The 25,637-nt window shown below is 54.2% G+C and overlaps 1 protein-coding gene across 10 annotated transcripts in view; it reads right to left on the reverse strand.

The window, feature by feature from the left end:
* Window positions 1–74: 74 nt before the first annotated feature.
* PLA2G6 (phospholipase A2 group VI) overlaps window positions 75–25,637 on the reverse strand; it is a 52,306-nt gene continuing 26,743 nt past the window's right edge. For 5 of the 10 annotated variants that reach the window (XM_017508969.1, XM_017508971.2, XM_017508968.2 and 2 more), the window contains 13 exons: window positions 23,612–23,799; window positions 20,591–20,687; window positions 18,771–18,953; window positions 14,949–15,057; window positions 13,771–13,932; window positions 11,911–11,989; window positions 9,062–9,225; window positions 8,134–8,284; window positions 4,118–4,254; window positions 3,635–3,789; window positions 1,965–2,132; window positions 1,039–1,112; window positions 358–816 (listed from right to left, as the gene is read on the reverse strand). In XM_017508969.1, coding sequence (XP_017364458.1) covers window positions 672–816; window positions 1,039–1,112; window positions 1,965–2,132; window positions 3,635–3,789; window positions 4,118–4,254; window positions 8,134–8,284; window positions 9,062–9,225; window positions 11,911–11,989; window positions 13,771–13,932; window positions 14,949–15,057; window positions 18,771–18,953; window positions 20,591–20,687; window positions 23,612–23,799 — 1,812 coding nt within the window. In that variant the 3' untranslated portion in view covers window positions 358–671. Of the gene's footprint in view, window positions 817–1,038; window positions 1,113–1,964; window positions 2,133–3,634; window positions 3,790–4,117; window positions 4,255–8,133; window positions 8,285–9,061; window positions 9,226–11,910; window positions 11,990–13,770; window positions 13,933–14,948; window positions 15,058–18,770; window positions 18,954–20,590; window positions 20,688–23,611; window positions 23,800–25,637 lie in introns of all 10 variants that reach the window. The other 5 variants (XM_037731518.1, XM_037731519.1, XM_017508974.2 and 2 more) reach the window with 3 other exon arrangements.

Raw genomic sequence — 25,637 nt, forward strand, 5'->3', positions numbered from 1 at the left:
TACAAAGGAAAAGGCTGGTCAAGGCTGAGAGGAGCTGGGGAACTCACACCGCTGCACAGACAACACAGGTGAACTTGAATCCAAATGGTTTATTTCAGTTTTGGCTCTTAAGCCACTTCCATTGGGAAGAATAAACTCCCCGGAGTGACCTTTGAGAGCTGAGCGTTCTTGGGGTTGGGCAGCTGAGGGGCAAAGTCCAAGGGGCATCCCGCTCCTGCGGCCTGGGCTTTCCTGGCTGATGGGGTGGGGGACACCCCGTTTCTCTAGCTCCAGACTCCTGGGAACAGGGCAGAGGGCAGAAGGAGTGGGTTGCACCCACCAGGAAGCCTGGGGGTGCCCTTGCTGGAGGCTGGGGCAGGGTATGGTTGTGCCCGGGTACCCTTGGTGTTTGAGCTGATGGGGGAGTCAGCTGTCCTTTACAGTCGGGGGGGGGGCGGCTCTAGACTTTCCCAGCCTGAAATGACAGAAGTGCTGGAACAGGGGGTTGGGGGAGAGTGGCCTCCAGGACCAGCCTCAGGCAGGCAGCTTGGGACCCTCCCAGGCCCAGTCTATGGACGAAGAGCTGCCTGGGCCCGGATCTGCCCAGGAGGGCAGTGGCTGGGCCTGGCCTGGGCTCCCCAGCAGGGGCTGAGTGGATGAGGTCAGCTGGGCTGGTGCGAGGCTGGAGGCCCTCAGGGTGACAGCAGCAGCTGGATAAGCTTCTGGAACTCCTCCCGGTGCTCATAGATGTAGACCTCGGTCTCCCAGAGGGCGTTGACCAGCACTGTGTCGCTGACTTCATCCAGCATGATGTCCGTCCCCAGCTGGGGGTTCAATCTGTCCGGGCCAAGGAGGAGGGGGTCACCCTAGGATGCTCAGGCTGGGCAGGGGACAACAGCTAGGACCAGGGTGTGCTTGGGGAACAGAGCAGGCCCTCGGGGAAAGGGAGAGTCCACACCAGAGCTGAGGGGAAGGGCAGTGAGTCTGACCAGGCCAGGGCGAGGGGCTGAGGGGGGCTGGGGGCGGGGGCTGAGGGATGGGGGTGGACTGAGCCCTCACCTGAAGTACTGGATGCCGACCATCTCACACCAGGCCCGGGCACGGTCTACAGCCCGCCCATCTGGATCTGTGCACTGGTGAGAAGCAGGCTTGGTGAGCACCTGGCTCACACCTGTCCAGCCCTGCCATGCACTCCCGGAGCCCCCGCCTGGGGACCCCCAGGCTCTTTGAATCAGCCTGAACCACATAGCAGCAGAGTGGCTGGGACAAGACCTCTTTCTGGGACTGCAGAGACAGTCCCAGCTCTGCAATCACAGGGGCAGGGGTCTCAGCAGAGCCCCTTCAGGGGTGATGAGTTGGGGAAAGGGTAGCAGCTGAGTGGACAGGCCTCCATGTCCCCTCTCCCTGAAGTTAGTTTCATTCTTTTTTTTCTCTTTCCTTTTTTTTTTTTGAGACAAGATCTCCCTCTGTTGCCAGGCTGGAGTGCAGTGGCGCAATCACAGCTCACTGCAGCCTCTGCCTCTTGGGCGTAAGCAGTCTTTCCCCTCAGCCTCCTGAGTAGCTGGGATTACAGGCATGCACCACCACACCAGGCTAAGTTTTCATTTTTTTGTGGAGATGAAGTCTCACTATATTGCTCAGGCTGGTCTCCAACTCCTGGGCTCAAGTGATCTGCCCACCACAGCCTCCCAAAGTGCTGGGATTACAGGGGCAAGCCACCTGGGCGGGCCACTCTGGAGCTTTTGTCCACTCTGGGCTTCTACACAGTGCTGTTTGCAGAAAGGCATCCACAGCTGCAAAGTGTTTGAAAACGCCCCTGCTGGTGGTCTTTGAGGGGCCCTGCCTCGCACTGAGACTCTGAACTGGGGACTCTCTCTCCAGCTGGCTAAAGCCCTATTGTCTCCCCTGACACCAAGGGCCCCACAGGACGAGGGGGAAGCCATCAACCTCGGCTGCAGACCCTGAGGGAAGTGGCCTACACTCACACAGTCCACCACCATCTTGCCCAGTTCCTTGGCCCCAAAAACAGTCTTGGCCAGTTCCCAGGGGTTGCTGGGGCGGAAGACATCCACACAGGTCACAGGCACCTGTGGGGACCTCCCTGTCCCCAGGGAGACAACGATGGAGAGTTTCTTCACCTTGTTGGCCTGACCCTGTTGGGGAGAGGACAGAGGCAGTCAGAGGGGATCTTCCACAGGCAGGGGACATGCAGGGGAGTGTCAAGGGGAGGCCCAAGGCTGGGTTCTGAGGCACATGAGGACAAGGCAAGAGGCCTCTGGTGGCAAGAGCACATGTGGCATGATTTCCAAGCAGCCCCTTGCAGGCCCCCCAGAAGGGCTGGTGCAGGCGGCACGTGCCATCTGCTTGGGACAGCACCTGTGTAGCAACAGGACCACACATACACCAGCTGCGAAAAGGATCCCGCCCACCCCATCTGATGCTGGCCCACGTCAAGTCGAGGATAGGGGAGGAAAGGCAGAGAGTGTGATTCACCAGGTGTTTGCATCATGACTTCATTTAATCTCTCGTCAGTCTGTGGAGTGGGCACTGATCACCCAGTTTGCAAATGAGGACTCTCAGCGAAGCTCAGGCCCAGAAGCAGCTGCCCAGGCCACGTGGTAGGGAAGTAGGGGCTAAGGCTTGAACCCGGGCCCTGGGTGCTGCCTCTGTTGTTTGTTTCAGAACAAGCTCTGCAAGTGTTCTGATTTGCTGGATGATCTTGAGTGATGCCTCCCACTCTGGCTCCGAGGCTCCCCATCCGCATGCAACAGGAGAGTTAGACTGGCTGGTGTCTGACAGTCTGCCACCTGCAGGAAGCCTGCCCTGCCTGCTCTGGCCCCTAGAGGGCGCTCCCCTCCCTGCCCTGGCCCCTAGAGGGCGCTCCCCTCCCTGCCCATCCAGAGCCTCTGCTTCGCCCGCACAGCAGCAAGGATGGAGCTCAAGGTCCAGGCACTGCTGTGACCATTTCACAGAAAACAGCATGCCAAGGCCTCCCAGCCTCCTCAGGGAGGCACCATGATGGCCCCATTCAGTAGCTGCAGTGAAGCATGGGCAGAACTGGGACCCCCCCTCCGAGGCGCTCTGGCTCCAGGGCTGGAGCTCAGCCACCGAGCTCGCTCCCCCACTGCTTTCAGCTGCACCTCCGCAGGGCGGGGGCGACTACTCTTCCTCCAGATCACTGACTCTGCACTGGCCTGTCCCCAAAGTCCTCAGGATGGGTCCCCTGTTCCAGGGGGCCCTTTCCGAGCCCCCAGATCTTTTAGCAGAGGCATCACGGTCCTCCACCACGGCACCAGCAACCCGTGTGGGCGCACGCTCCTGTTGCACTGTTTCTCCAGAGGTGAGCTCAAGGGCAAGCAGGTGTCCTATCCCCAGGCTGACCAGAGTGGCCCATTCATGGTATGCGTGCCGCCTTCCCCACTCATGCACCCTTAGAGCACAGTGGGCCTCAGACCCCGTCTTAGCACAGTGCTTCAGGCAGACCCCACCCAAAGCACAGGTTCCAGTGACATCGAGTTGCCCTGCGTGCACATATGAATGAGTGCGTGTGTAAAAACCACCTGCCGTCCTGGGGGTCGGTCCCTAGCATGGTTTGCTGGAACAGGGTTGGCTCTTGGGAGCAGTGGGTCCAGGCCCTCTGGCCTGAGGCACTCACCTTTCGGATCAGGTCCTGATTGTACTCATGGATCTCGGTCATGGCGTCCAGCGTGGGGTTGTTGGCCAGCAGCCCGCCATCCAGGAAGCGTCCATTGGGTCGGAAGTAAGTGGGGGCTGCCCCGCTGCTTCGGGCTGCCCGCCACACCAGTTGGTCTGGGGGCGGGAAGGGAGGGCGCCCCAGGGGCATAAGGGACTGGTATAAAACCCATGCACTCAGATCTCAAGGTGTGGACCCACCAGGCCACACTGTCTGGCCAATTCATCCTGGTGGAAGGCAGGTCCAGCTAAGGACTTGCCAGGGACATTTGTAACCTGCTGGGGACCAGACAGCTCCCCCGCCACCAGCCCCTGCAATCCCTGTCCTCAGCCAATAAAGACCAGCACAGTGGGTGGGTCAGTGGCAAGGGCAGGACTCCCACCCGGCACTCCGCAGCCTCTCAGGCTAGTTGCTCCCCATGGATGCATCAAACACGGTTTAAACCTGAGGGCTGAGTTGGAGGCCTGAGGTTAACGTTCTGGTTGAAACGAGGCTCCCGGACAGTTTCTGGAGCATCGTAGTTCCGGAAGAGGTGGAGTTCAGCTGGCTGCCGGTCAGACAGTGTCCCTGTCAGCATCACCCTGGAGAGAAACGAGGCGGGAGGACCACGGAGCCACCCGTCCACCCACCTTTCCCCTTCCCCGACATTCTCAGCCCAGGCCTTGGGTAGCAGAGTGCCTGCTCCAACCTCTGTTCAGGATGAGTGGGCTTCTCCCCCCACCAGCCCCCAAAAACAGGCTCTCTTCTTCCCACCAAGCAAACTCCAGGCCTAGAAGAATTTACTATCAAGGGCTACCATAAGTTCAAAATAAAGTCACTATTACACTAACTCTTTCAGAAAAAAATAAAAAGAGGAAATATTCCCTCAAAACCCAAAATAGGAAAAAACGGGTTAAACTCACCCAAGAGCACGAGCATGGACACAAAATTTCTTTTTTCTTTTTTTTCTTTTTGAGACAGACTCTTGCTCTGTTGCCCAGACTGGAGGGCAGTGTCATGATCTCAGCTCACTGCAACCTCTACCTCCCAGATTCAAGCAATTCTCCTGCCTCAACCTCCTGAGTAGCTGGGACTAGAGGCACACACCACCATGCCTGGCTATTTTTATTTTTTATTTTTTAATAGAGACAGGGTTTCACCATGTTGCCTAGGCTGGTTTCAAACTCCTGAACTCAGGCAACCTGCCCACCTTGGCCTCCCAAAGTGCTGAGATTACAGGCGTGAGTCACCGAACCTGGCCACACAAAAATCTTAAACAAAACATTAGCAAACTGAACCCATCAGAATTCTCTCTAGAAGTAAAACAGAGTAGGCCTCAAACTGGTATTTGCACACCCTACGTTCACAGCAGCGTTATTTATAATAGCCAAAAGGAGGCAACCAAAATATCCACCTGGATGAATGGAGAAGCAAAACGTGGTGGATACAGACAATGGAATGTTATTCAGCCTTAAAAAGCAAGGAAATTCTGGGTGCAGTGGCTCATGTCTGTAATCCCAGCACTTTGGGAGGCTGAGGTGGGTGGATCACCGGAGGTCAGGAGTTCAAGACCAGCCTGACCAACATGCAGAAACCCTGTCTCTACTACAGAAAAAAAAAAAAAATTAGCTGGGTGAGGCAGTGCATGCCTATAATCCCAGCTACTTGAGAGGCAGAGGCAGGAGAATTGCTTGAACCCAGGAACAGAATTCTGACACATGCTACAACACGAATGCCAAGTGAAATAAGCCAGTCACAAAAAGGCAAGCCCTGTATGATTCCACTTACATAAGGTAATGTCAAAGATAAAACTGCAACTAATTTAAAGATATCAGTTGGCTTTCATTGATGAAATGAGAGTCAGGCAGTCCACAGAACCAGCTTACGTTCAAAGAACTCCGGCCTGCAATGTGGTCAGTGTTGACGGACTGAAAACCAGAGTGAGGTGTGGAGCTTAATTGGTTTGCCTTGTTTGAATCAGTTGCCCACCTGCGACTGACAAAAGATGGGACTGCTGCAGCTAACTAGAGCTGAGCTGTTGTCACATGGGTATGTGCCTAAGCCAACCAGGTTCATGTAGCATGAGTGACTCTGTATTGGTTTGGTCTATGGGCCTTGTACAGAATCCTGGTCCAAATCAATTACCTCCTACAAATTTTACTTAGAAGTACCCAGAGTAGTCAAACTCATAGGAAAAGAAAGTGAAATGGGGGTTACTATTTGAGCACTTCTGAATGATCTTTTCACATGTTGAAGATGAGTCCTTTGATGGATGTATGGCTTTGAAGTCTTTTCTCCCACTCTGTGGTTTGTCCTTTCACCCCCTTTAGGGTGGTTTTGTTTATTTACATTTATTTATGTGGGGGTAACCCATGTTCTTAATGGAGTAGGATTTATAAATATTTCTCTTTTTATAGTTTGTGTGTTTTGTTTTCAAGACAGGGTCTCACTCTATTGCCCTGGCTGGAGTACAGTGATGTGATCACAGCTCACTGCAGCCTCAGCCTCCAGGGCTCAAGCGATCCTCCCATCTCAGCCTCTCAAGTAGCTGGGACTAGAGCCATGTGCCACCATGCCCAGCTAATTGTTAGTTAAAAAAATTTTTTATAGAGATATGGGTCTCACTATGTTGTCTATGCTGATCTCGAACTCCTGGCCTCAAGTGATCCTTGCACCTCAGCCTCCAAAAGAGCTGGGATTACAGGCTTGAGCTACCATGTCTAGCATATTCCTATTTTTGAGAAAAGGAAACTTCGGGGCCCATGCTTGTAACCACTTCTCACTACTGCCTCTAAGAATAGCCCTGATGTTCTTGAAGAAGGCCATGGTGGAGGATCTGCTGCCCAGAGACACCAGGACTCATCACATTTAGGCTCTCTGGCCCGGGTACAAGGACAGCTTTCCAACCAGTGGAACAAAACAGCCTGGAGCCGATCCAAGCGCAGAGGGATGCTTGACCCACTGCTGAGGAAGCAAGCCCCACAGATGCGGAGGGAAAGACAGACTTCACAGATGGAGCTGGGAAATCGGCCAGTCACGTGGAAAACATTGGCCAGTCTCGGCCAGTCTCGGCCAATGAAGATCTCGGACTTCACGCGAAAATCAATTCCAGGGTGATAGAAGACCTAAATGTAAAAGGCAGATCTAGAGAGCTTTCCAACTTGACACAGGAGAATTGTGTGCCGCCTGGGGGTAGCAAAGGGGTTCGTGAATGAGACATCAAAAGCACAGACTAGGCTGGGCACAGTGGCTGACGCCTGTAATGGGAGGCGGAAGCAGGAGGATCACCTGAGCTCAGGAGTTGGAGACTAGCCTGGGCAACATGGCGAAACTTCATCTCTACAAAAAATACATGATTTAGCCGGGTGTGGTGGCACATGCCTGTAGTCCCAGCTACTCGGAGGCTGAGGTGGGAGGACTGCTTGAGCCCAGGAGGTCAAGGCTGCAGTGAGCCGTGTTCATGGCAATAAACTCCAGCCCAGGCCCCAGAGCAAGACCCTGTTTCAAAAAGGAAAAAAAAGGAAAAGGAAAGCGGGAGGGGAGGGAGGCGGAGGGAGGGGGAGGGAGGGTAAGGGGAGGAGAGGGGAAGGAAAGAGGAAGGCAAAGGGAGGGGGGAGGTGGGAAGAGAAGATGGAAAGAAAGAGGGAAGGAGGGAGGGAGGAGGGAGGCAGGGAGGAAGGTCGGACTACAAGAAGAAAAATATTTATAAATATTATAAATATTAAGAACATTAAGAACATGGGCCCACCAAAAACAAACAAACAAACCTGGAGACACCCCAAAGCAAAGACAAGCCCCAGAGTGGGAGAAGAGATTTAAAGTCCCCGGTTTTGGATCCCTACAGAGGGGATGCCAGGCCCCTGAAGCAGGGGGAGACTCACTTTCAAAATATGAAAAAATCACTAAGAAATGCTCAAAACACTCTGCATGGAACACACATTTCATCCAGCCCCGAACGGGATGCATTGCTTAGTCCTAGGATTTAGCTTCCCAAACAAATGTCTCCTGGAGATGTGACTTTCTCCTTTAGTCTGACTTAAATTAGTTCAAGTCTTGTAGGCCTTAAATTAAAGGCAGGACTGAAGCCCTGTGATTATAACCTAGGAGTCCGATCATGGGAGCAAGTACTGTCAGTACTGTGAGAAACTGTTCAGCCGTGTCATTTGAAAGGTCAGTGGGTTCCTTTTGCCTGGGCAGTGAAAACCCAGCCTCTGCCCAGGTGGTCTCAGAGAAGGGTGGCCAGGCTCTCTCCTGGGAAGTCCCAGACCCCTGGCCAGGCAGGGTAGAGCCAGGCTCAGCAGGTATATGGATGCCCAAAAGAGAGCCACACCCCAGCCCTCTGCCTCCCTGGGAGGGGGCTTCCCTCTGCTGCCCTCAAGGGTGGGGTGCTCTTCCCCTGTTCTCCAGGAGCTGCTCCCCACCCCAAGCAGGACAGAGAGCCCTCTGTCCCCAGGGAACGGCTGCAGTGCGCCAGGGCTTACTTGGGTTTCTTGACGTCTGTCATCTTGGTGTGCTCCCCAAACTCCCGCTTCAGGAACTCCTCCAGAGGCCCCGACTCGTAGGGTCTCGAACCCCGGAACACCTCATCCTTCATGCGAAAGTACACACCGCGCATGTAGGCCATGGACTTACCTAGGAACAAGGGGGCGGGAGGTGGGGTGACAGGACGGCCACACGCTGGGCTCCCCCAGGAGAACAGCCTGCAGAGAGTCTGAGTGCGGGAGGTGGCTGGAGGAGGTGCATTTACTGAGCCCTAAGCAAACCCACATTCTGGGCCCTTCCTTTGCAACTTCCCGGACAGGGAGAGAAAAGCCCCCTTTTTGGCCGGGCGCAGTGGCTCATGCCTTTAATCCCAGCACTTTGGGAGGCAGATGAGGGCAGATAATGAGGTCAGGAGATCAAGACCAGCCTGGTCAACATGCTGAAGCCCCATCTCTACTAAAAATACAAAAATTAGCTGGGTGTGGTGGTGGGTGCCTGCAGTCCCAGCTACCTGGGAGGCTGAGGCAGGAGGATCACTTGAACCAGGAGGGAGAGGTTGCAGTGAGCTGAGATCACACCACTGCACTCCAGCCTGGGCGACAGAGACTCTGTCTCAAAAAAAAAAAAAAAAAAAAAAATGCTTGCTATGCTTTTTATTAAATATTATCTACCTCATTAAGTTCACACAGCCAGCTCTACCCTCTGTGGCCAGAGGGTAGAGGAGCCCCAAGTCCGAGTGCCCAGCCCTTCTCCTTCCAGCCTGGGACCCCAGCACCTGCAGTGCACCCCTCCACAAAGGGCTTACAGCCCTCCCCTCCCCCTCCATCCTCTTTCTGCAAAGCTCTGAAAACAAACTCAGCCCCCTTGAGGGCAGGTCTCAGCCCAGCACCCCCCACCCCCAGCCCCGGCCCCAGTGCCAGCTCTCACTGTGCAGAATGGCCAGGGCCAGGATGCCCCCAGTGCTGGTGCCCGCCACCCAGTCAAACAGGTCCTTGGTGGCCACACCCGAGGCCTTCTCGATGGCGATGAGGAGCTGGATGATGACCAGCCCTTTCACTCCTCCTCCATCCAGGCACAGCAGGTGGTCGTGGCTGCAGTGGGAACAGCAGCGGGAGAGAGGAGGGTCCCACCATAGCCCAGCACTTTACATCCGCCCTCATAGCCCTTGTCCCCTGCAGCTGTGCCCTGGCAGACGGACCCAGACAGACCTGAGGAACCTCACCCCACGGGGGGTTGGGGGAGGGGCAGTAAAGGAACAAATGTCTAGTATTTTCAGGGGGTGGAGAGTACAATAGAGAAAGGGAAAGGAAGGTCGGGGGATGGCCTCACTGACCAGACTCCATCCCAGCAGGCTCCAGGCCAGTCTCCCCAACTTGAGACACCTGATTTTGGTACCAGGCTTGACCCGAAGCAGGTGCCTGATAAACAAGGCTAGGGGAGGAGGGGCCGGGACCCTACAGCCAGGCCAGGAATGGGCAGTCAGGGGGTGTCAGGGCCCTTCACACAAGGTAGGAGAAGCAGGGGAAGGAAGAGGTTCATGCCAGGGGCTGCAGGAGGGTGCCACCAGCATTAGCTCATGTCATTTTCCCAAACGCCTGAGGCAGACCCTCCTGACATCCCTGTGCTTCTTTATTTATAGAGACAGTCTCACTCTGTCACCCGGGCTGGTGTGCAGTAGTGCAATCACAGTTGACTGCAGCCTCAACCTCTGGGCCCAAGTGATCCTCCCACCTCAGCCTCCGAGTAGCTGCGAACACAGGCAGAAGACACTGCACCTGCTCTCCGTGCGTATTTTTGAGTGAAGGAGGGAGTGCAGCTCACACTTTGTTCCCAGACGCGAACAAAGTCACATGGATGGGATCTGGACCCAAACCCGAGTCTGCCCCTCCTGAGTCACATGCTCTCCAGCGTGCCCTGACGCCGTCTCCCCACTTCCTGCCTGTCCTCACTGGCCATGCCCTGGGAGAACGCCTTCGTGGTCTGCTCAGCCTGGAACCTTCCTCTGATCTTCTCGTCATCCCAATTCAGCTTGAATGCCACTGCTTGAGAGAAGCCTGCCCTGACACCACCAGCACCCTGCCCCACCCACTTCCTGATGGAGGATGCTGCCACTCCATTCATGATCTCTCACTCTCTTCCTCCTGCACTGACCGGGAGGCTCCATGAGGGCAGAGGCCAAGCACCGCTGCTCTGGGCAGTGCTGCGTATCAAGGGGATGCAGGAGGTGCCCGAGAGGGCTGATAAATAGAGGAGACCTGGATCCCACCTCTAGGGGTCTTTTCCTGGACCAGGTGCCCAGCCCCCCAGCAAGCCTACAGGTGGCAGGGGAGGCTACGCTGCTGCTGGGGCCCAAAGCAAACAAGCAAGACTCCTGAAGATGCGGTGCTGGTGACAGAGATCAACCCAGAGGGTGCAGGGCTCTGCAGCTTGGAAGGTCCAAGTGGGGAGGCACCGAGGGGTCTCCTGACTCTCCCCTCAGCCCTGCTCCAGGGAGGGCGCTGAGGCTCCAGAATCTGGGGAATCTGCTTCTCCTCCTCTGGGAAATGTGAGTCCTCCCTCAGGTGCAGCTGCCTTACCTCAGTCCCTGCACAGCAGGGTGTGTGTGTATGCATGTGTGTGTGTGTCCGTGTGTTTGCATGTGTACACAGATGTGAGTGCATGTGTGTGCATGTGCTTGTGTGTGTGCATGTGGGTGTGGATTGCATGTGTATCTGTGTTCGTGTTTGTGTGTGTACACGTGTGTGTGCATGTGGGTGTGTGTGCACGTGTGTATGCGTGTGTGTGCACGCAGGCATGCAGGGGGCACAGGGGAGGGAATGCTTATGGGGCAGGGGCACCTTCAGGGCACACAACGGGGTGGCATGGAAGTGAGTTGGATGTGTGGGGACCCACAGAGCTGCATGATCACAGCCTGGCCCTGGGAGTGGAGCTGCCTCTGGTTCTGAGAAGAGCTTTCCCCGAAGGGGGCTGGCATCAGAGAACCCAGAGAGAGCCTGGGGTAGCAGGAAGGATGTGGGTTTGGAAGACCTGGGTGTGAGTCGCCACCCTGACACTCACTCTGTGTGACCTTGAGCAAGTCACTTAACCTCTCAGGGGCTCAGGTTCTGCATCTGCAAAACAAGGTTACTAATTCCTCCCTGGGAAGGCTGTTCGGAGTATGAGAGGCTAGTAAAGAATAAATTAATCAACTGCAGCAATGGAGGTGGAGCCAGCACCGTGGCTGGAAAGACCTTTGTCTTGGTACCGTGCTGTGCCAGTTGGCACTGATTCCAGGCACCGAGGATTATGCCTGAAGGGTTAGCCCTGGGCTTCTTCTCTGTGTCCTGTCACCCAGGCCTCCCTCTTAGAATGGACCTGGGTATACAGCAGGTGCTGGGGAAGATAGCCCATGCCACTATTCTGCAGAGGGAGATGGTTAAGAAAGCTGGTAGGAGCAGGGGGAAGCAGCCGCTGAGATCTCCCCAGGGGTACCCGGGCATCTCTCCCTCCTTGAGCCATGAGGAGGTCAGGGAGGGAGGCCAGAGCACCGTGCCAGCCCCCCAAGTCCAAGAAGCTTGACACTCTGGGCTGGTCCCCCAGAGCCTGCACCGCCAGTTCATGAACGAGTGACATAGACTCTCCACGCTCTGCCTCTGCTGAGAACTATATGACTAGGAGCAGAGCCACCTCGCAGGCTGTGGGGGTGCAGAGAGAAAAGCCCCGAGCCTGCAACAGTGGGGGGGTGAAGGGCAGGAAGTGCACACGTTCCCCCCTGTCCCCGCTCTCAATCCACTTACCTACGCTTCTCGTCCCTCATGGAGCCCAGGATGAAGGCTGGCTTCCGGGCCCGCGAGATGTGCATGAGATCCTGCAGTTCTGTGAGGCACAGGGCAGGGCATGCTGTGGCCAGGCAGGTCCCCAAGCCCTGCCACCCCAGGCCTCCCTAGATCAAACCTGGGCTGTGCCTTGCCCACAGCCACGCCTTCACCCCACTCCCCCTGCCATCTGTCCCTTGCCCCCAGGAAGGACTGTTTGTCCCAGGAGAAAACTGAGCCAGAGGCCACACGGAGGGAAACGGCTGGAGTGGAAAGGGGAAGGGCTCCCCACCCTGCCCAGCCAGCTCCCAACTCCCCTCAATGTCTTCTTCTTGAAACCCCGAGGCATGAACACCCTTGAGTGTCCTCCTCAGACAAAGTGCTTCTTGCATCGGAGCGATGCTGCTGATAATCACAGGGGCTAAGAATTCGTATTCCCTATTGACAGGTGAGGCTCAAAAGGGATTCATGATTCGCCAACGTCATTTAGTCAAAAAGATGCTCCTCAGGGTTTAAGTCCATGGAGGAAGGGAGACACCCCTTGTCCTGATCCCAGGTCTGGAAATCCCAGTGGCCTCCGGGATCAGGCTCACCATCCACTCTGCCCAAGTGTTCTTTTGGATCTGGGGCCTGCCCCATGCCCACCCAATTGACTAGCTGCCCCTCCTGCAAGCAGCCCAGCCCCCAGGTGCCTGGCACAGCAGCCTGCGTGACCCCAACTCTGACAGCCCCCCACCACTGTGCAGGGTCTAGAAGCAGCAAAGCAGAACCGAGGGCTGCGAAGCGGTGTCTCCCCGTCCCCAGAGCACACGGCTGTGCGGTGGACAAAGGAAGCAGGAAAGTGGCCAAGAGAGGCCGAGGACAGAGCTCAGGGGACAGGGCGCAGGGGAGGGGCCTGGAGCGTGTATGCAGCTGAGAAGGGCGAGTTGGGGAACGAGAGCTAGCGCTAATGTCGCAGGCTAGGCTCAGCGGCCTCTCCAGGCCCAGGGCATTACCCATCTGACGCCGCACCCCAGGCCCACCATCCGGCCTGGCTTGGGTGACTGCCTGCAAAATTGAGATAAAGACGGGAGGTGGAGGGGGCAGTTCCTGGGAGGGGAGACAGAGGTGGAGCCAGAAGAACTAATGGAGGTGGTCATCGGGCTTCTCGAGAGCTCCAGGCTTGGTCGGGCTACCCTGGCTGGAGGTGCTGCCACCACCACAGTTAAAAGCCTGGCTCGCCAGGGACTGGCTCCCGGCTGCCCTCTGTTCAGGGGATGCCACTCCCAAACAATCGAGGTCCCTGGGTGGGCCAGCTGACAGAAAGCCTAGAAAAGGGCCCCGTCTAGCCTGGGGGTGTCTCCCTGGGTACCAAGGAGGTACCTGGGCAGATGCTGGCTGCCTGGCCACATTCAATGCCTAAAAGTCACCATGGGGCCAGGAAGGGGGCACACAGGTCTCAGGTTCAACCCAGATTCACAGTGTGATAGAGGTGACGCCAGAGGGACAGAGGAGAAGCCAGAAGGCCTGGCTCCCCAGACCCCCAACAGCACTCCTCACTGCCCACCCTGAGCTCCCTGGGAACAGGAGGGCAAGGAGTGCAGCGACCCTATGGGTGCCACTGGAAACGCCCAGGCCTGAGACCGTGTGCAGGGCACATCCTCTCAGGGGCAACGGACCGGGAGACGTCAACCAGGGACGCCCTAGGCCTCTGGGATCTGTGGGTTGCTGGCTGCCTGGAGGCTGACAAATCCGGCTCCATCCTCCCCTGCTTCCTTCAGTGCCTTCCATCCTGGGGATCCTGTTGCTTTGGTGGAGCCTGGGAACCAGCTGGAGAAGAGGGAGTCGGGGGGCAAGGCCTACCTAGGTTGTTTAGGCTGATCGGTGGGGGCTGAGCTCTTTCCAGGGAGAAGGGGTGACGTGGTGCTGCAGAGCCCTGCTCCGTGGGGACCCCGTGGATGTGTGGGAAGCAGTATTCGGCCCCCACAGTTCTCAGCAGAGTCAAGATCGCCTTCCTGGTGACAACTTGTCATGGTTTGGGGAAGGGGAGATCACACAGGATCAGAAATGGTGCCACATGCAAAGGAGAGGCCCCTCCTTTCCACACTCTGTCCCTTGTCCCAGTTAACCAGGCCCTGGGCACCCCCTGACAGGGAGTGCTGCCCCCAGGCTGGTACATCCCAAGCAGCTTCCTAAGGCCAGGGAAGGGGCTGGGGACTGACCATGGGATATGGGAGGAGGAGGTCGGTGTTCACCCTGCCCGATGACTGTGGGAACTCCTTCTTGCCTTCTACCCCAGCCAAGAAAGCCGGATTCCTGTGGCCACGTTCAGCGAGTCTCAAAAATGCTAAGTGGATAGTTGAGGGTTCCAAAGGGACTAGTGAGCCAGCCAGTGGGCACCTATTCCATTTGATGGATGGGATCATTGAAAAGGAGGCCACAGATGTGGTGTATGCAGACACCTGCATGTGCCCTGGCAGGCATACACTGGTGCCATCAGGTACCTGCCCACAGTGACCCCCACGGCTCCCTGAAACCTTCCAGAGTGGGATCCAGGCCTCTGGTGAGGAGGATCTACTCTGTCCAGATCTGAAGCTAAGGCTCATTGGGCGAGCATGCAGCGTGGGTCCATGCACTCCCGTCCACACAGGCATGCTCGGGGCTGGTACAATGCAGCGCATGCACCCTATGGTCATTCTAGCCAGTGGTCCCATCAGTGAATTTCCCCACAGTGGGAGAAGAGGGCTGCTGCTGCCTCTCCTGTCCCCACCCCTGCTGGGAGACTTAGCACCCTGAGGTGGGGGGGCACTGCAGGGAAGAGGATGCTGGTAGGGCAAGCTCCTCGGTGAGCATCCACTGCCCAGGGCCCTTGTGCTTGGGTAAGGAGGCTCCCTCTCTGAGTGCCAGGCACTCCTGGCAGCTCTCAGCAAGGCGAGTCAGCACAGGACGCTGGCGCCTGATGGCTGGGACTTCCCTCCTCCTCAGTCCCTGCACCCATCCCACCCTCACCCCACTCTGGCCCCAGAGTGCAGAGCACATACGTTTGCTGATCTTGGAGGCTAGGAGTGTAGGAGTCTCCCCAAAGTCATTCCGGGTGTCCACTTCTGCTCCAAACACAATGAGGGCCTTGATCATCTCCACATTGTCTTTCTGTCAGGGATGGAGAGAGGACAAGATGTGTAACTGCTCAGGGAACTGAAGAGCAAAGGGACCCCTGGCTGCCTGCCCTAACCTGTCAACTCACCCAGCAGGCCTCTCGTCAGCACAGGGAGACACTGGAACCCTCCTGACCCTACCCCAGTCAATCTGCCATTTGATGGCCAGAGCCCTGACAAACAAGCTTAAAAGCACCTACCGGTGAGGGTTTAATAACCCAGGCAGAGGCAGGGCGCAGGGGCTCATGCCTGTAATCCCAGCACATTGGAAGGCCAAGGCAGGTAGATCACGAAGTCAGGAGATCAAGACCAGCCTGGCCAACATGGCGAAACCCTGTCTCTACTAAAATACAAAAAATTAGCCGGGTGTGGTGGTGGGCACCTGTAGTCCCAGCTACTTGGGAGGTTCAGACAGGGGAATTGCTTGAATCCGGGAGGCGGAGGTTGCAGTGAGCCAAGATCACACCACTGCACTCCACCCAGGAAACAGACTGAGACTTCGTCTCAAAAAAAGAACCCAGGCAGAAACTAGAGGTGACTCGCCCCAGCTCTGCCAGCTCTACCTCCAAAGAAGTAGTGCATCTGTACCCTGACCCAGGAGCCAAGGGGATACAGTGGGTCAGCTGCTGGTGGCTTTCAGGAGTAGCAGGGAGAGGGTGGGTGAGGGCAAGGAAGGCCGTCTTGCCCAGCCAGTCCAGGGTGTCATCCCTGAGGGGTCACTGAACACCCGTGCCCCTGGCGGTAGCCTTCAGGGGAGTGCCCCCACAAACAGCATCAAGCATTTGCACAGCTGGAGGCCAGGCAGGGGCACAGGGCATGGCATGCTTTCACAGGACGCACCAAGCAGCTAGCCGCCTAGAAGTCTGGGCTCTGGTCTTGTCACCTCCCTCTTCTTGGGACCTGATTTCCCTGCTAGAGTATGAAGTGGTGCGTCTGGAATTGGGTTTTCCAAACAGTTCTTCACATTCTATTAGGAATTCTATGGGTACAGGTATGTGTGTGTTTTCATCACTAACTGTGATTTTGTGTGTGTGGTTACCTTTTATGGTTGGCACTGGGTGGATGGATGGATGGATGGCCATTTATGGTAGTGAAGCAACATTTCTTTTAAAAGAAATTTAAGTCAGTTGAAAAGTGAGCCAGTTTGAAGAGATGATTAAGTACATAATTGTAAAGGTGGTTGATGAATATGCCAAAAACTGCGAAGATGGTATGAAAATCACCAAAATACCTCAGCAGTTCTCAAAGTAAGACCTGAGGACGCCTGTGAACGCGTGAGACCCTTTCAGAGAGTCTGCGAGGTTAAGAATCGTTTCTTTTTCTTGTTCTATTTTTTGAGATGGAGTTTTGCTCTTGTTGCCCAGGCTGGAGTGCAGCGGCACCATCTGGGCTCACTGCAACCTCTGCCTCCTGGTTCAAGCAATTCTTCTGCTTCAGCCTCCTGAATCGCTGGGATTACAGGCATGTGCTACCATGGCCCACGAAGTTTGTATTTTTAGTAGAGATGGGGTTTCACCATATTGGTCAGGCTGGTCTCAAACTCCTGGCCTCAGGGGATCTACCCATCTCAGCCTTCCAAAGTGCTGGGATTATAGGCGTGAGCCACTGTGCCTGGCCAGTTATTTTTTAAGCTTTTAAAAAAATTTTAATTTTAATTTTTGTGCATACATAGTAGGTATAGATATTATTTTTAAATGCAATAAATATTTTGAAAATTTCACACTTTAAATTTGTAATAGAGTAAATATAGACAAATAAAATCCAGATCATTAAAAGATCTTTGTGATTCTCAATAATTTGTGAGAGTATAAAGGGATCAAATAGGCCAAAAAACTTGAGAACTACTGAACTACATCATTCCAAGGGCCCGCCCACTGCTAAAAATGTCCAGAGTTTCAAAAATCAAATTATTTATAGTTTCAGCCTTTTGGGCAACAACATCTCTCCCAAGTGTTGACCTTTGGTATAAAACAGGATGTCCGGCTGGGTGCGGTGACTCACATCTGTAATCCCAGCACTCTGGGAGGCTGAGGGGAGCAGATCACCTGAGGTCGGGAGTTTGAGACCAGCCTGACCAATATGAAGAAACCCTGTCTATACTAAAAATACAAAATTAGCCAGGTGTGGTGGCACGTGCCTGTAATCCCAGCTACTTGGGAGGCCGAGGCAGGAGAATCGCTTGAACCCGGGAGACGGAGGTTGCGGTGAGCCAAGATCGTGCCGTTGCACTCCAGCCTGGGCAACAAGAGCAAAACTCCAACTCAAAAAAAGAAAAACAGAAACAAAAACAGGATGTCCTTGAATTTGTCCTGATTTGACTTCTTTTAGAGTCCCAGGGGTCTCTCATGTTCTGTCACTGAGACTCAGTAAACTGACTTATACACATATGGTATTGCTATGGAATACATGCACACAGCTGGGCAAGGTGGCTCACACCTGTAATCCCAGCACTTTGGGAAGCCAAGGCAGGCGGATCACAAGGTCAGGAGTTTGAGACCAGCCTGGCCAACAGAGTAAAACCCCATCTCTACTAAAAATACAAAAACTAGCTTGGCATGGTGGCACACACCCGTAGTCCCAGCTACATGGGAGGCTGAGGCAGGAGAATCACTTGAATCCGGGAGGCAGAGGTTATGGTGAACCAGGATCGTACCATTGCACTGTAGCCTGGGTGCCAGAGCGAGACTCCGTCTCAAAAAAAAAAAAAAAAAAAAAAAAGGGAACACACACATGTCTGTAACACAATAACATCCTCCTCTGCTAGATTCAGTATGTTCAGACGCTAGCTGTCTAACCTGACTGTAAGGCCTTTGAGGGCAGGAACTGTGTTCTATAATAAACCAATGAAGGTGCCCAGCACCTGCCGCAGGCTGCTGGGCTGCACATTCAGGCTTTGCCCGCCAGGATGTTTTGTTTGTTTGTTTGTTTGTTTTGAGATGGAGTTTCGCTCTTGTTGCCCAGGCTAGAGTGCAATGGCTCGATCTCAGCTCACCGTGACCTCCGCCTTCCAGGTTCAGGCCATTCTCCTGCCTCAGCCTCCCGAGTAGCTGGGATTACAGGCGTGCACCACCACGCCCAGCTAATTTTGTATTTTTAGTAGAGACGTGGTTTCTCCATGTTTGTCAGGCTGGTCTCAAACTCTCAGGTGATCCACCCACCTTGGCCTCCCAAAGTCCTGGGATTACAGGCATGAGCCACCACACCCGGCCAACCGGCCAAGATCTGACAGTCTCCCAGGGAGGTGAAAGCAAATGCGGACCAGTGAAGGGAAGCAGGCTGCTCACTCGTGCCAGGTACTGCTTATGTCATTTAGACATTCTGCAGAGCATGACCAGCTGTCCACTGTTTAATCAATCCTCTCCACAACTTTTCCAGGTAGGTATGGACACCACCGTTGTCAGGATGAGGAAATCAAGGCTGACAGGTGACATGGCTTGCCCAGGGCCAGTCTGTGGCTAGGGCTGTCATGTTTCCTTCTCACGCCATGCAAATGTCAAATGCGGGGACAGGTGGAAAAGGTACCAATGCACACAAGAGGTGATGATTTTTAGGGCTGACAGGGGGACTTGGAAGGCTTCCTGAGGGAGGAAGCAGGATCTGAAGTGAGTTTTGGGTGGGAAGATGGTTTGGGGCCACTGAGGAGGGAGGGAGATGATGGGGAGGAGTGCTCCAGCCCAGACAGCCCCCCGCATTCCCACCGGGGCTCACCGACATGGCCAGGTGCAGCGGCGTGTTGCCGTGCTCGCCGCGGGCATCCGCGTTGGCCCCGTGGGTCAGCAGCACCATGGCACAGTCAAAGCGGTTACGCATCACCGCCACGTGCAGGGCCGTGTTCCCTGCAGAGCTGGTGCCATTCACGTCACAGCCCCGTTTCAGCAGCATGCGGGTCATCTGTGGGAGACGGTCAGGCCAAGTCAGTGCAGGCACTCGGGGAGCTGCTGTGGCTTGTGACCCCTGGGCACCGCCACTTCCTCTCTGAGAGGCCTACAGGCACTGGAAAGCTGGAAAGCACTAGCAACAGGATTCCAGGGGTGGCCCCAGTTCTGGGGCACCTAGACTGGCTCCCATACCATCAGCAACCCAGGACAAGGGACAAAAAGCCAAAGGTGTGCTGACTGTTTTAAGAGGCTCTAGTTCTTTCCTAGGGCTAACAGAATCCATCTCTCCTTGCAAAGGCTCCTCTGGGCCCTGTCCTGAAGTGCCCCACTCCCTGGGACCTGCAAAGGTATCGCCTCTCACTGGGCCTTAGCAAAACACATCCCTGTTCCCGCAGCAGCACTGGAGAGCCTTGAGACCAGGGAGGGGAGCCTGGGCTTTGGAGTCACACAGACCTGAGCTCAAAGCCCAGCTCCACTCATCCCAGCTGCCTGGGCTTGGACGGGTCACTGTAGCCACATACACCTCAGGTTTCTCTTCTGTAAGAATGGGAGTGCAAGTCCCCACCTCACAGAGTGTGATGACAATGAATGACCAAACCTACACGGAGGGGCCTGACTCGGTGTCCAGTTCCTGGAACACAGAGGTACCCCCGAGACTGCCCTCCCTCCTGGCCCATCACGTTGAGAAGCAGGCCATGATCGCTGGGACATCCCGTGTCCTGTCGAGCTGTGCCTCCTGGTGATGAGACCAGAGGCCTCCATCCTCCCAGGAGGACAGAGCTTAGCTTAGGGGAAGGCCTCAGAGGAGACGCCCAGCCAGGCTCCCTGTGTGTGCAGCTAGACCCAGCACCACCACCACCACCATCATCATCATTATGGTTAATACTGTCAACCGGACTGGATTGAAGGATGCAAAGTATTGATCCTGGGTGTGTCTGTGAGGGTGCTGCCAAAAGAGATTCACATTGGAGTCAGTGGACTAGGAAAGGCAGACCCACCCTCAATCTGGGTGGGCACCATCTAATCAGCTGCCAGCATGGCCAGAATGTAAAGCAGGCAGGAAAATGTGAAAAGGCTAGCCTGGCTTAGCCTCGCAGCCTACATCTTTCTTCCGTGCTGGACGCTTCCCGCCCTCGAACAGCAGACTCCAAGTTCTTCAGCTTCGGGACGCGGACTGGCTTCCTTACTCCTCAGCCTGCAGACTACTGTGGGACCTTCTGATCGTGTAAGTTAATGCTCCTTAGTAAACTCTCCTTTAATATCTATACCTAGCCTATGAGTTCTGTCCCTCTAGAGAACCCTGACTAATAATACAATCATCATCATGCCACCTCCTACTTGGGAAGCACTTTACAATTTGTACAGAATTTTGTCATGCACTAACTAGCTGACTTCACCACCTCTCCAAAGCAGAATTCACGGATGAGAAAACTGAGGCACAGGGTGGATCCTGCCACCCAGCCAGATTGCAGCAGAGCCATGCCAGGATCCCAGCTCTTCATGGGCTTCTCTGCCTGCAGACCCACTAGAAGATCAGCCCGTAAGTGCTAGCCTCAGAGTGCCGTCGGGAACCTGCTTCCTGCAGGCACTGAGGACCTGCAGGGCCCTGCCCCCTGCCCCCTGTCTCACCTCACCTCAAGCTCCACTCACCTCTGCGTTCTTGGCCCAGTGGAGGGGGCTGGCTCCGTAACGGGGGTCTTTGCTGTGGATCTGGCTGCTGTCCATGCTGATGATCATCTCTGCACACCTAGGGAGAGAGGGGCCCAGGTTGGTGAGCGGAGGCTGGGATCCACTTGGCATGGGATGAAGCCAGGACTCAGGGCTTCATCTACTGCTCACAGAGAGCATCACTGCAAACAAAGCTCAACAGACCCAACCAGCATGCCCACCATGGTATGTTAAGGCTGTACTGAGCCCCTCGAGGCACAACTAACCCCCTCCTCCAAGAAGCCTTCCTGGTGACTGCCACCAGCAATGATCACCCTCCCTGGTGCTGGCTTGAGAGTCAGATGGGCTCGAAGTCAAGCCCCAGCTTCCTCACTGGTGGCCTCCAGAAGCTGAGCAACATGGAGAGAGTGCTCAGAGGAGTGGCTGGGGTGTAAGGAAGACCGGGCATGTCAGAGCCCCGTTCTGTACCCAGCACACAGCCGCCCTCCACCTCCTTACCACACCGTCAGGGTTTCAACAGTGACCTGCATGCTATAGGAAGCAGTATGGCCGAGTGGGTAAGAGTGGAATTGCTTTCTACTCAGTACACAACCAAAGGACTGAAAGCAGGGACTTGAACAGACATTTCCCGACCTATGTACACAGCAGCATTATTCACAACAGCAAAAGGTGGAAACAGCACTCAATGACCATCAACTGGTGAAAGAATAAGCAAAAGGTGGTATATTCATATNTGACTGAATGGAGAAACAAAATAGTATTCTGGCTTTATAAAAAAGGAAATTCTGGCTGGGCGCGGTGGCTCAAGCCTGTAATCCCAGCACTTTGGGAAGCCGAGGCAGGCAGATCACAAGGTCAAGAGATTGAGACCATCCTGGCCAACATGGTGAAACCCCATCTCTACTAAAAAATACAAAAATTAGCTGGGCGTGGTGGCATGCGCCTGTAGTCCCAGCTACTTGGGAGGCTGAGGCAGGAGCATTGCTTGAACCTGGGAGGCAGAGGTTGCAGTGAGCTGAGATCGCACCACTGCACTCCAGCCTGGCACCCGGTGACAGAACAAGACTGTCTAAAAAAAAAAAAGAAAGGAAATTCTGATACATGCTACAGCACAGATGAACCTTGAAGACATCATGCTAAGTAAATAAGCCAGACACAAGAGGACAAATACTGTATGATTTCACTTACATGAGGTTCTAGAACAGGCAAGTTTGAGAGACAGAGAGGATATGAGAGGTTATCAGGGGCTGTGGGGAGGGGAGAATGGGGAGTTAATGGTTACAGAGTTTCCGTTTGAGGTGATAAGAAAAGTTTTAGAAATAGCGGTGATGGGGCCAGGCACGGTGGCTCATGCCTGTAATCCCAGCACTTTGGGAGGCGGAGATGGGCGGATCACTAGGTCAGGAGTTCGAGACCAGCATGACCAACGTGGTAAAACCCTATCTCTACTAAAAATACCAAAATTAGCCAGGCATGGTGTCATGCGCCTGTAATCTCAGCTACTCAGGAAGCTGGGGCAGGAATTGTCTGAACCTGGGAGGCAGAGGTTGCAGTGAGCCGAGATTGCTCCACTACACTCCAGCCTGGGCAACAGAGCGAGACTCCACCTAAAAAAGAAATAGGAGTGGTGGTTGGACAACATTGTGAATATGATTAAAACTACCAAATTGTACACTTAAAAGTGATTAAAATGGCAAATTTTATGTTATATATAATTTACCACAGTTGTAAAAATCAACATAGTGTATCAGAACCATTGAACTGTATACTTTCAATAGGTGAATTGTATGGAATAGAAACTATATCTCAATAAAGCTTTTTTTTTTTTTTTTTTTTTTTTTTTTTTTTTTGGGTTTTTTTTTTTTTTTTTTTTTTTTTTGAGTGCAGTTACTAGGAGAGCCCACATGTTTAGTTCCCAGGTCTGGCACTTACTGACTGCCTGACTTTGGGCAAGTTACTTAATCTAAGCCTTGGTTTCCTCAACTGTTTTTTGTTTGTTTGTTTGAGCCAGGATCTCCCTTTGTTACCCAGGCTGGAGGGCAATGGCACGATCATAGTTCACTGTAGCCTCAAACTCCTAGGCTCAAGTGATCCTCCTGCCTCAGCCTCCCAAAGTGCTGGTGGAATTAGAGGCATGAGCCACCACACTTGGCCCTCATCTTTGAAAGGGGAATAAAATACATCGGTTCTCTGGGCTGTGGTGAAATAGCCCACACGAAGGCTAGGCTGGTGGCTGGGACAGCGTTAGTGTGCAGCTGCTCTTCTCTGTTACGAGGGGTGCCCGGCACAGGCCCAGCATGGCCACTGCACCCAGCCTAGATAGCATTTTAAGATTTGAGGCATCCATCTCTTTTCTCCTTTTTATCTCACCCCCCACCCCTTTGAACATAATTTTCCTGAGACCAGGGTTTCCCGGGCTCCCCAAACACGGGCCTGCACCTTCCTCCCAGCGGTGCCATCTGACAGAAAGTGGCCTCTAGGGGGACAGGCCCTTGGCCACCTTGCCAAGCATTTCCCGGGCTTCGAGCTGGGCACACAAGAAACCAAGGAGCACTGAAGCCATCGGGAGCTATTCAGATCAGGCTGGGCTGGGTTAGAGGAGCCAGGTGAGCCTCGGGGTTTCATCAGACTCCAGAACTGGAGTACCACCTGGACGGGAGCTGGAAGAGGAGACCCCAAAGAGGGCTACGATTGGTTTTCTCCAGTTTGGTAGAGGGAGGTTCACTGCTAGGGATTAAGGTGCATTATACAAAAATTTTAAAGTCTCCTCCTTGTACAGCTGAACTTGTGAACTGAGATTCCTGACTCCTACCCATAATACAACGATGGAGCACCTTCTTCAGGCCAGGCCAGGCCCAATGAGGCTTGTGAATCTGGGGCCTCTGCTCTGAGGCTGGAAATGCTAAGATCTATGGTGGACACTGCTCACCGCAGACACAGGACAGGTGATATGAGAGCTGGAGGCCGGCAGGCCAGTGTGTAGGGCGGGGAGGGAGGTCTTACCCCTTCTGAGAGAACTTCATGGCGGAGTGGATGGGGTAGCCGTTGGGACCCATGATGTTGCAGCGAGCATTGCACAGCAGCAGCACGCGGACCATCTCCTGCTTCCCCAGCTGGCAGGCCAGGTGCAGCGGGGTCAGCCCTTGGTTATTCACCTGGTTCAGGCCAGCCACTGCATTCTTTCCGAGGAGCTGATGAAAGAGGAAGGGAAGTTTGACTCCATGAGGATGCTGGTAAATAAGAGCGTAAAGAGGCCGGGCGCGTGACTCATGCCTGTAATCCTGGCACTTTGGGAAGCTGAGGCAAGTGGATCACCTGAGGTCAGGAGTTTGAGACCAGCCTGGCCAACATGGTGAAACCCCATCTCTACTAAAAATACTAAAAATACAAAAATTAGCCGGGCGTGGTGGCACACATCTATAATCCCAGCTACTCGGGAGGCTGAGGCAGGAGAATCGCTTGAACCCAGGAGGCGGAGCTTGCAGTGAAACAAGATCACACTATTGCATGGCAGCCTGGATAACAAAGCAAAAACTCTGTCTCAAAAAAAAAAAAAGCAGAACATAAAGAGAAGCAACAGGAAAGCCAAATGCCAGTGTGGATGGGAGGGAGGGAGGTATCAACCTGGCATGACTGTGGCTCATGTGAAACACTTCCGAGTCAGGGAATTTAAAAGCTGGCTGTATCTCAGGATGGGTACTGGGGGTCCAGGTGGGAGTGATTCTTGCTTTTCATTCTGTCCTGATTGATTTTTTTCTCTGCATACAGGTACTATGTTTTCAATGAAAGAACAGCAGTATTAGGAAGAGAGCTAGAGACCAGGTACAGTGGCTCATGCCTATAATCCCAACACGTTGGGAAGTGGGAGGATCACTAGAGACCAGGAGTTTGATACCAGCCTGGGCAACATAGGGAGACCCCGTCTCTACCAAAAAATTTTTAATAGTTAGCTAGTATGATGGCATAAGCCTGTAGTCCCAGTTGCTCAGGAGCTGAGGCAGGAGACATGCTTGAACCCAGGAGGCCGAGGTTGCAGTGAGCTGAGATTGCACCACTGCACCCCAGCCTGAGGGACAGAGCCAGACCCTGTCTCAAAAAAAAAATAATAATAAAAAGAGAGAGCGCTAGGAGGGTTTTATTGTCTCGCTTTTGGCTGAATGCTGTCTCCCTCCATGAGGTTCATTACAACCTCAGTGTACCCCTGTAACACTAGGGTCACCTCGCAACAGTCCCACTGGACCTGGAGGCAAGGCAGAGACACAGCAGGGAGAGCAAAGGGCTGGCATTGAGGCCAATGGAAGGTTCAAGCCCCACCCTCTCGGCTTTGTGTTCCTCCCTGGGCACCCTTTGTAACAACATTGAATCTCACTTTCTTTGGAAAGGGGATTAACGATCTTCACCCCATGAGTGTATTCTGAGACTTAACTAGAACACATGCAACACTCAGTTCAGCGTCAGGCGCCAATCAGCACCTGATAAAGGACAGCTGCACTCCTGCATGGCTATTGAGAGGTGGGTGTGCATGCCCTCGCATGCAGGCAGGGGCTGCGTGGGACCATGCTGGGTGCACAGAAGATTCTTAGCGGAAGTGGAGTTCAACAGTGGGTGGAGAATTTCCTTCGCTGAGAGCACGAAGCATAAGATATGAATCCACATTTTCTAGGCCGGGCACAATGGCTCACACCTGTAATCCTGGCACTTTGGGAGGCCAAGGTGGGCGGATTGCTTGAGGCCAGGAGTTGGGGACCAGCCTGGGCAACATGGCAAAACCCCATCTCTACTAAAAATATGGAAATTACCCTGGCATGGTGGCACGTGCCTGTAACCCCAGCTACTCTGGAAGCTGAGGCACAAGCATCACTTGAACCCAGGAGGCAGAGGTTGCAGTGAGCTGAGACTGCACCACCGCACTCCAGCCTGGGCGACAGAGGGACACTCTGTCTCAAAAGAAAAAAATAAAAGAAAAAAAGAAAAAATTTAGGATAATATTTTTGTGCTCTAAGGGTAGGAAATGATTAAACAACAGCCA

This window comes from Cebus imitator, unplaced genomic scaffold, assembly GCF_001604975.1.
Source record: "Cebus imitator isolate Cc_AM_T3 unplaced genomic scaffold, Cebus_imitator-1.0 Scaffold404, whole genome shotgun sequence".
In the NCBI taxonomy this organism is placed as follows: domain Eukaryota; kingdom Metazoa; phylum Chordata; class Mammalia; order Primates; family Cebidae; genus Cebus; species Cebus imitator.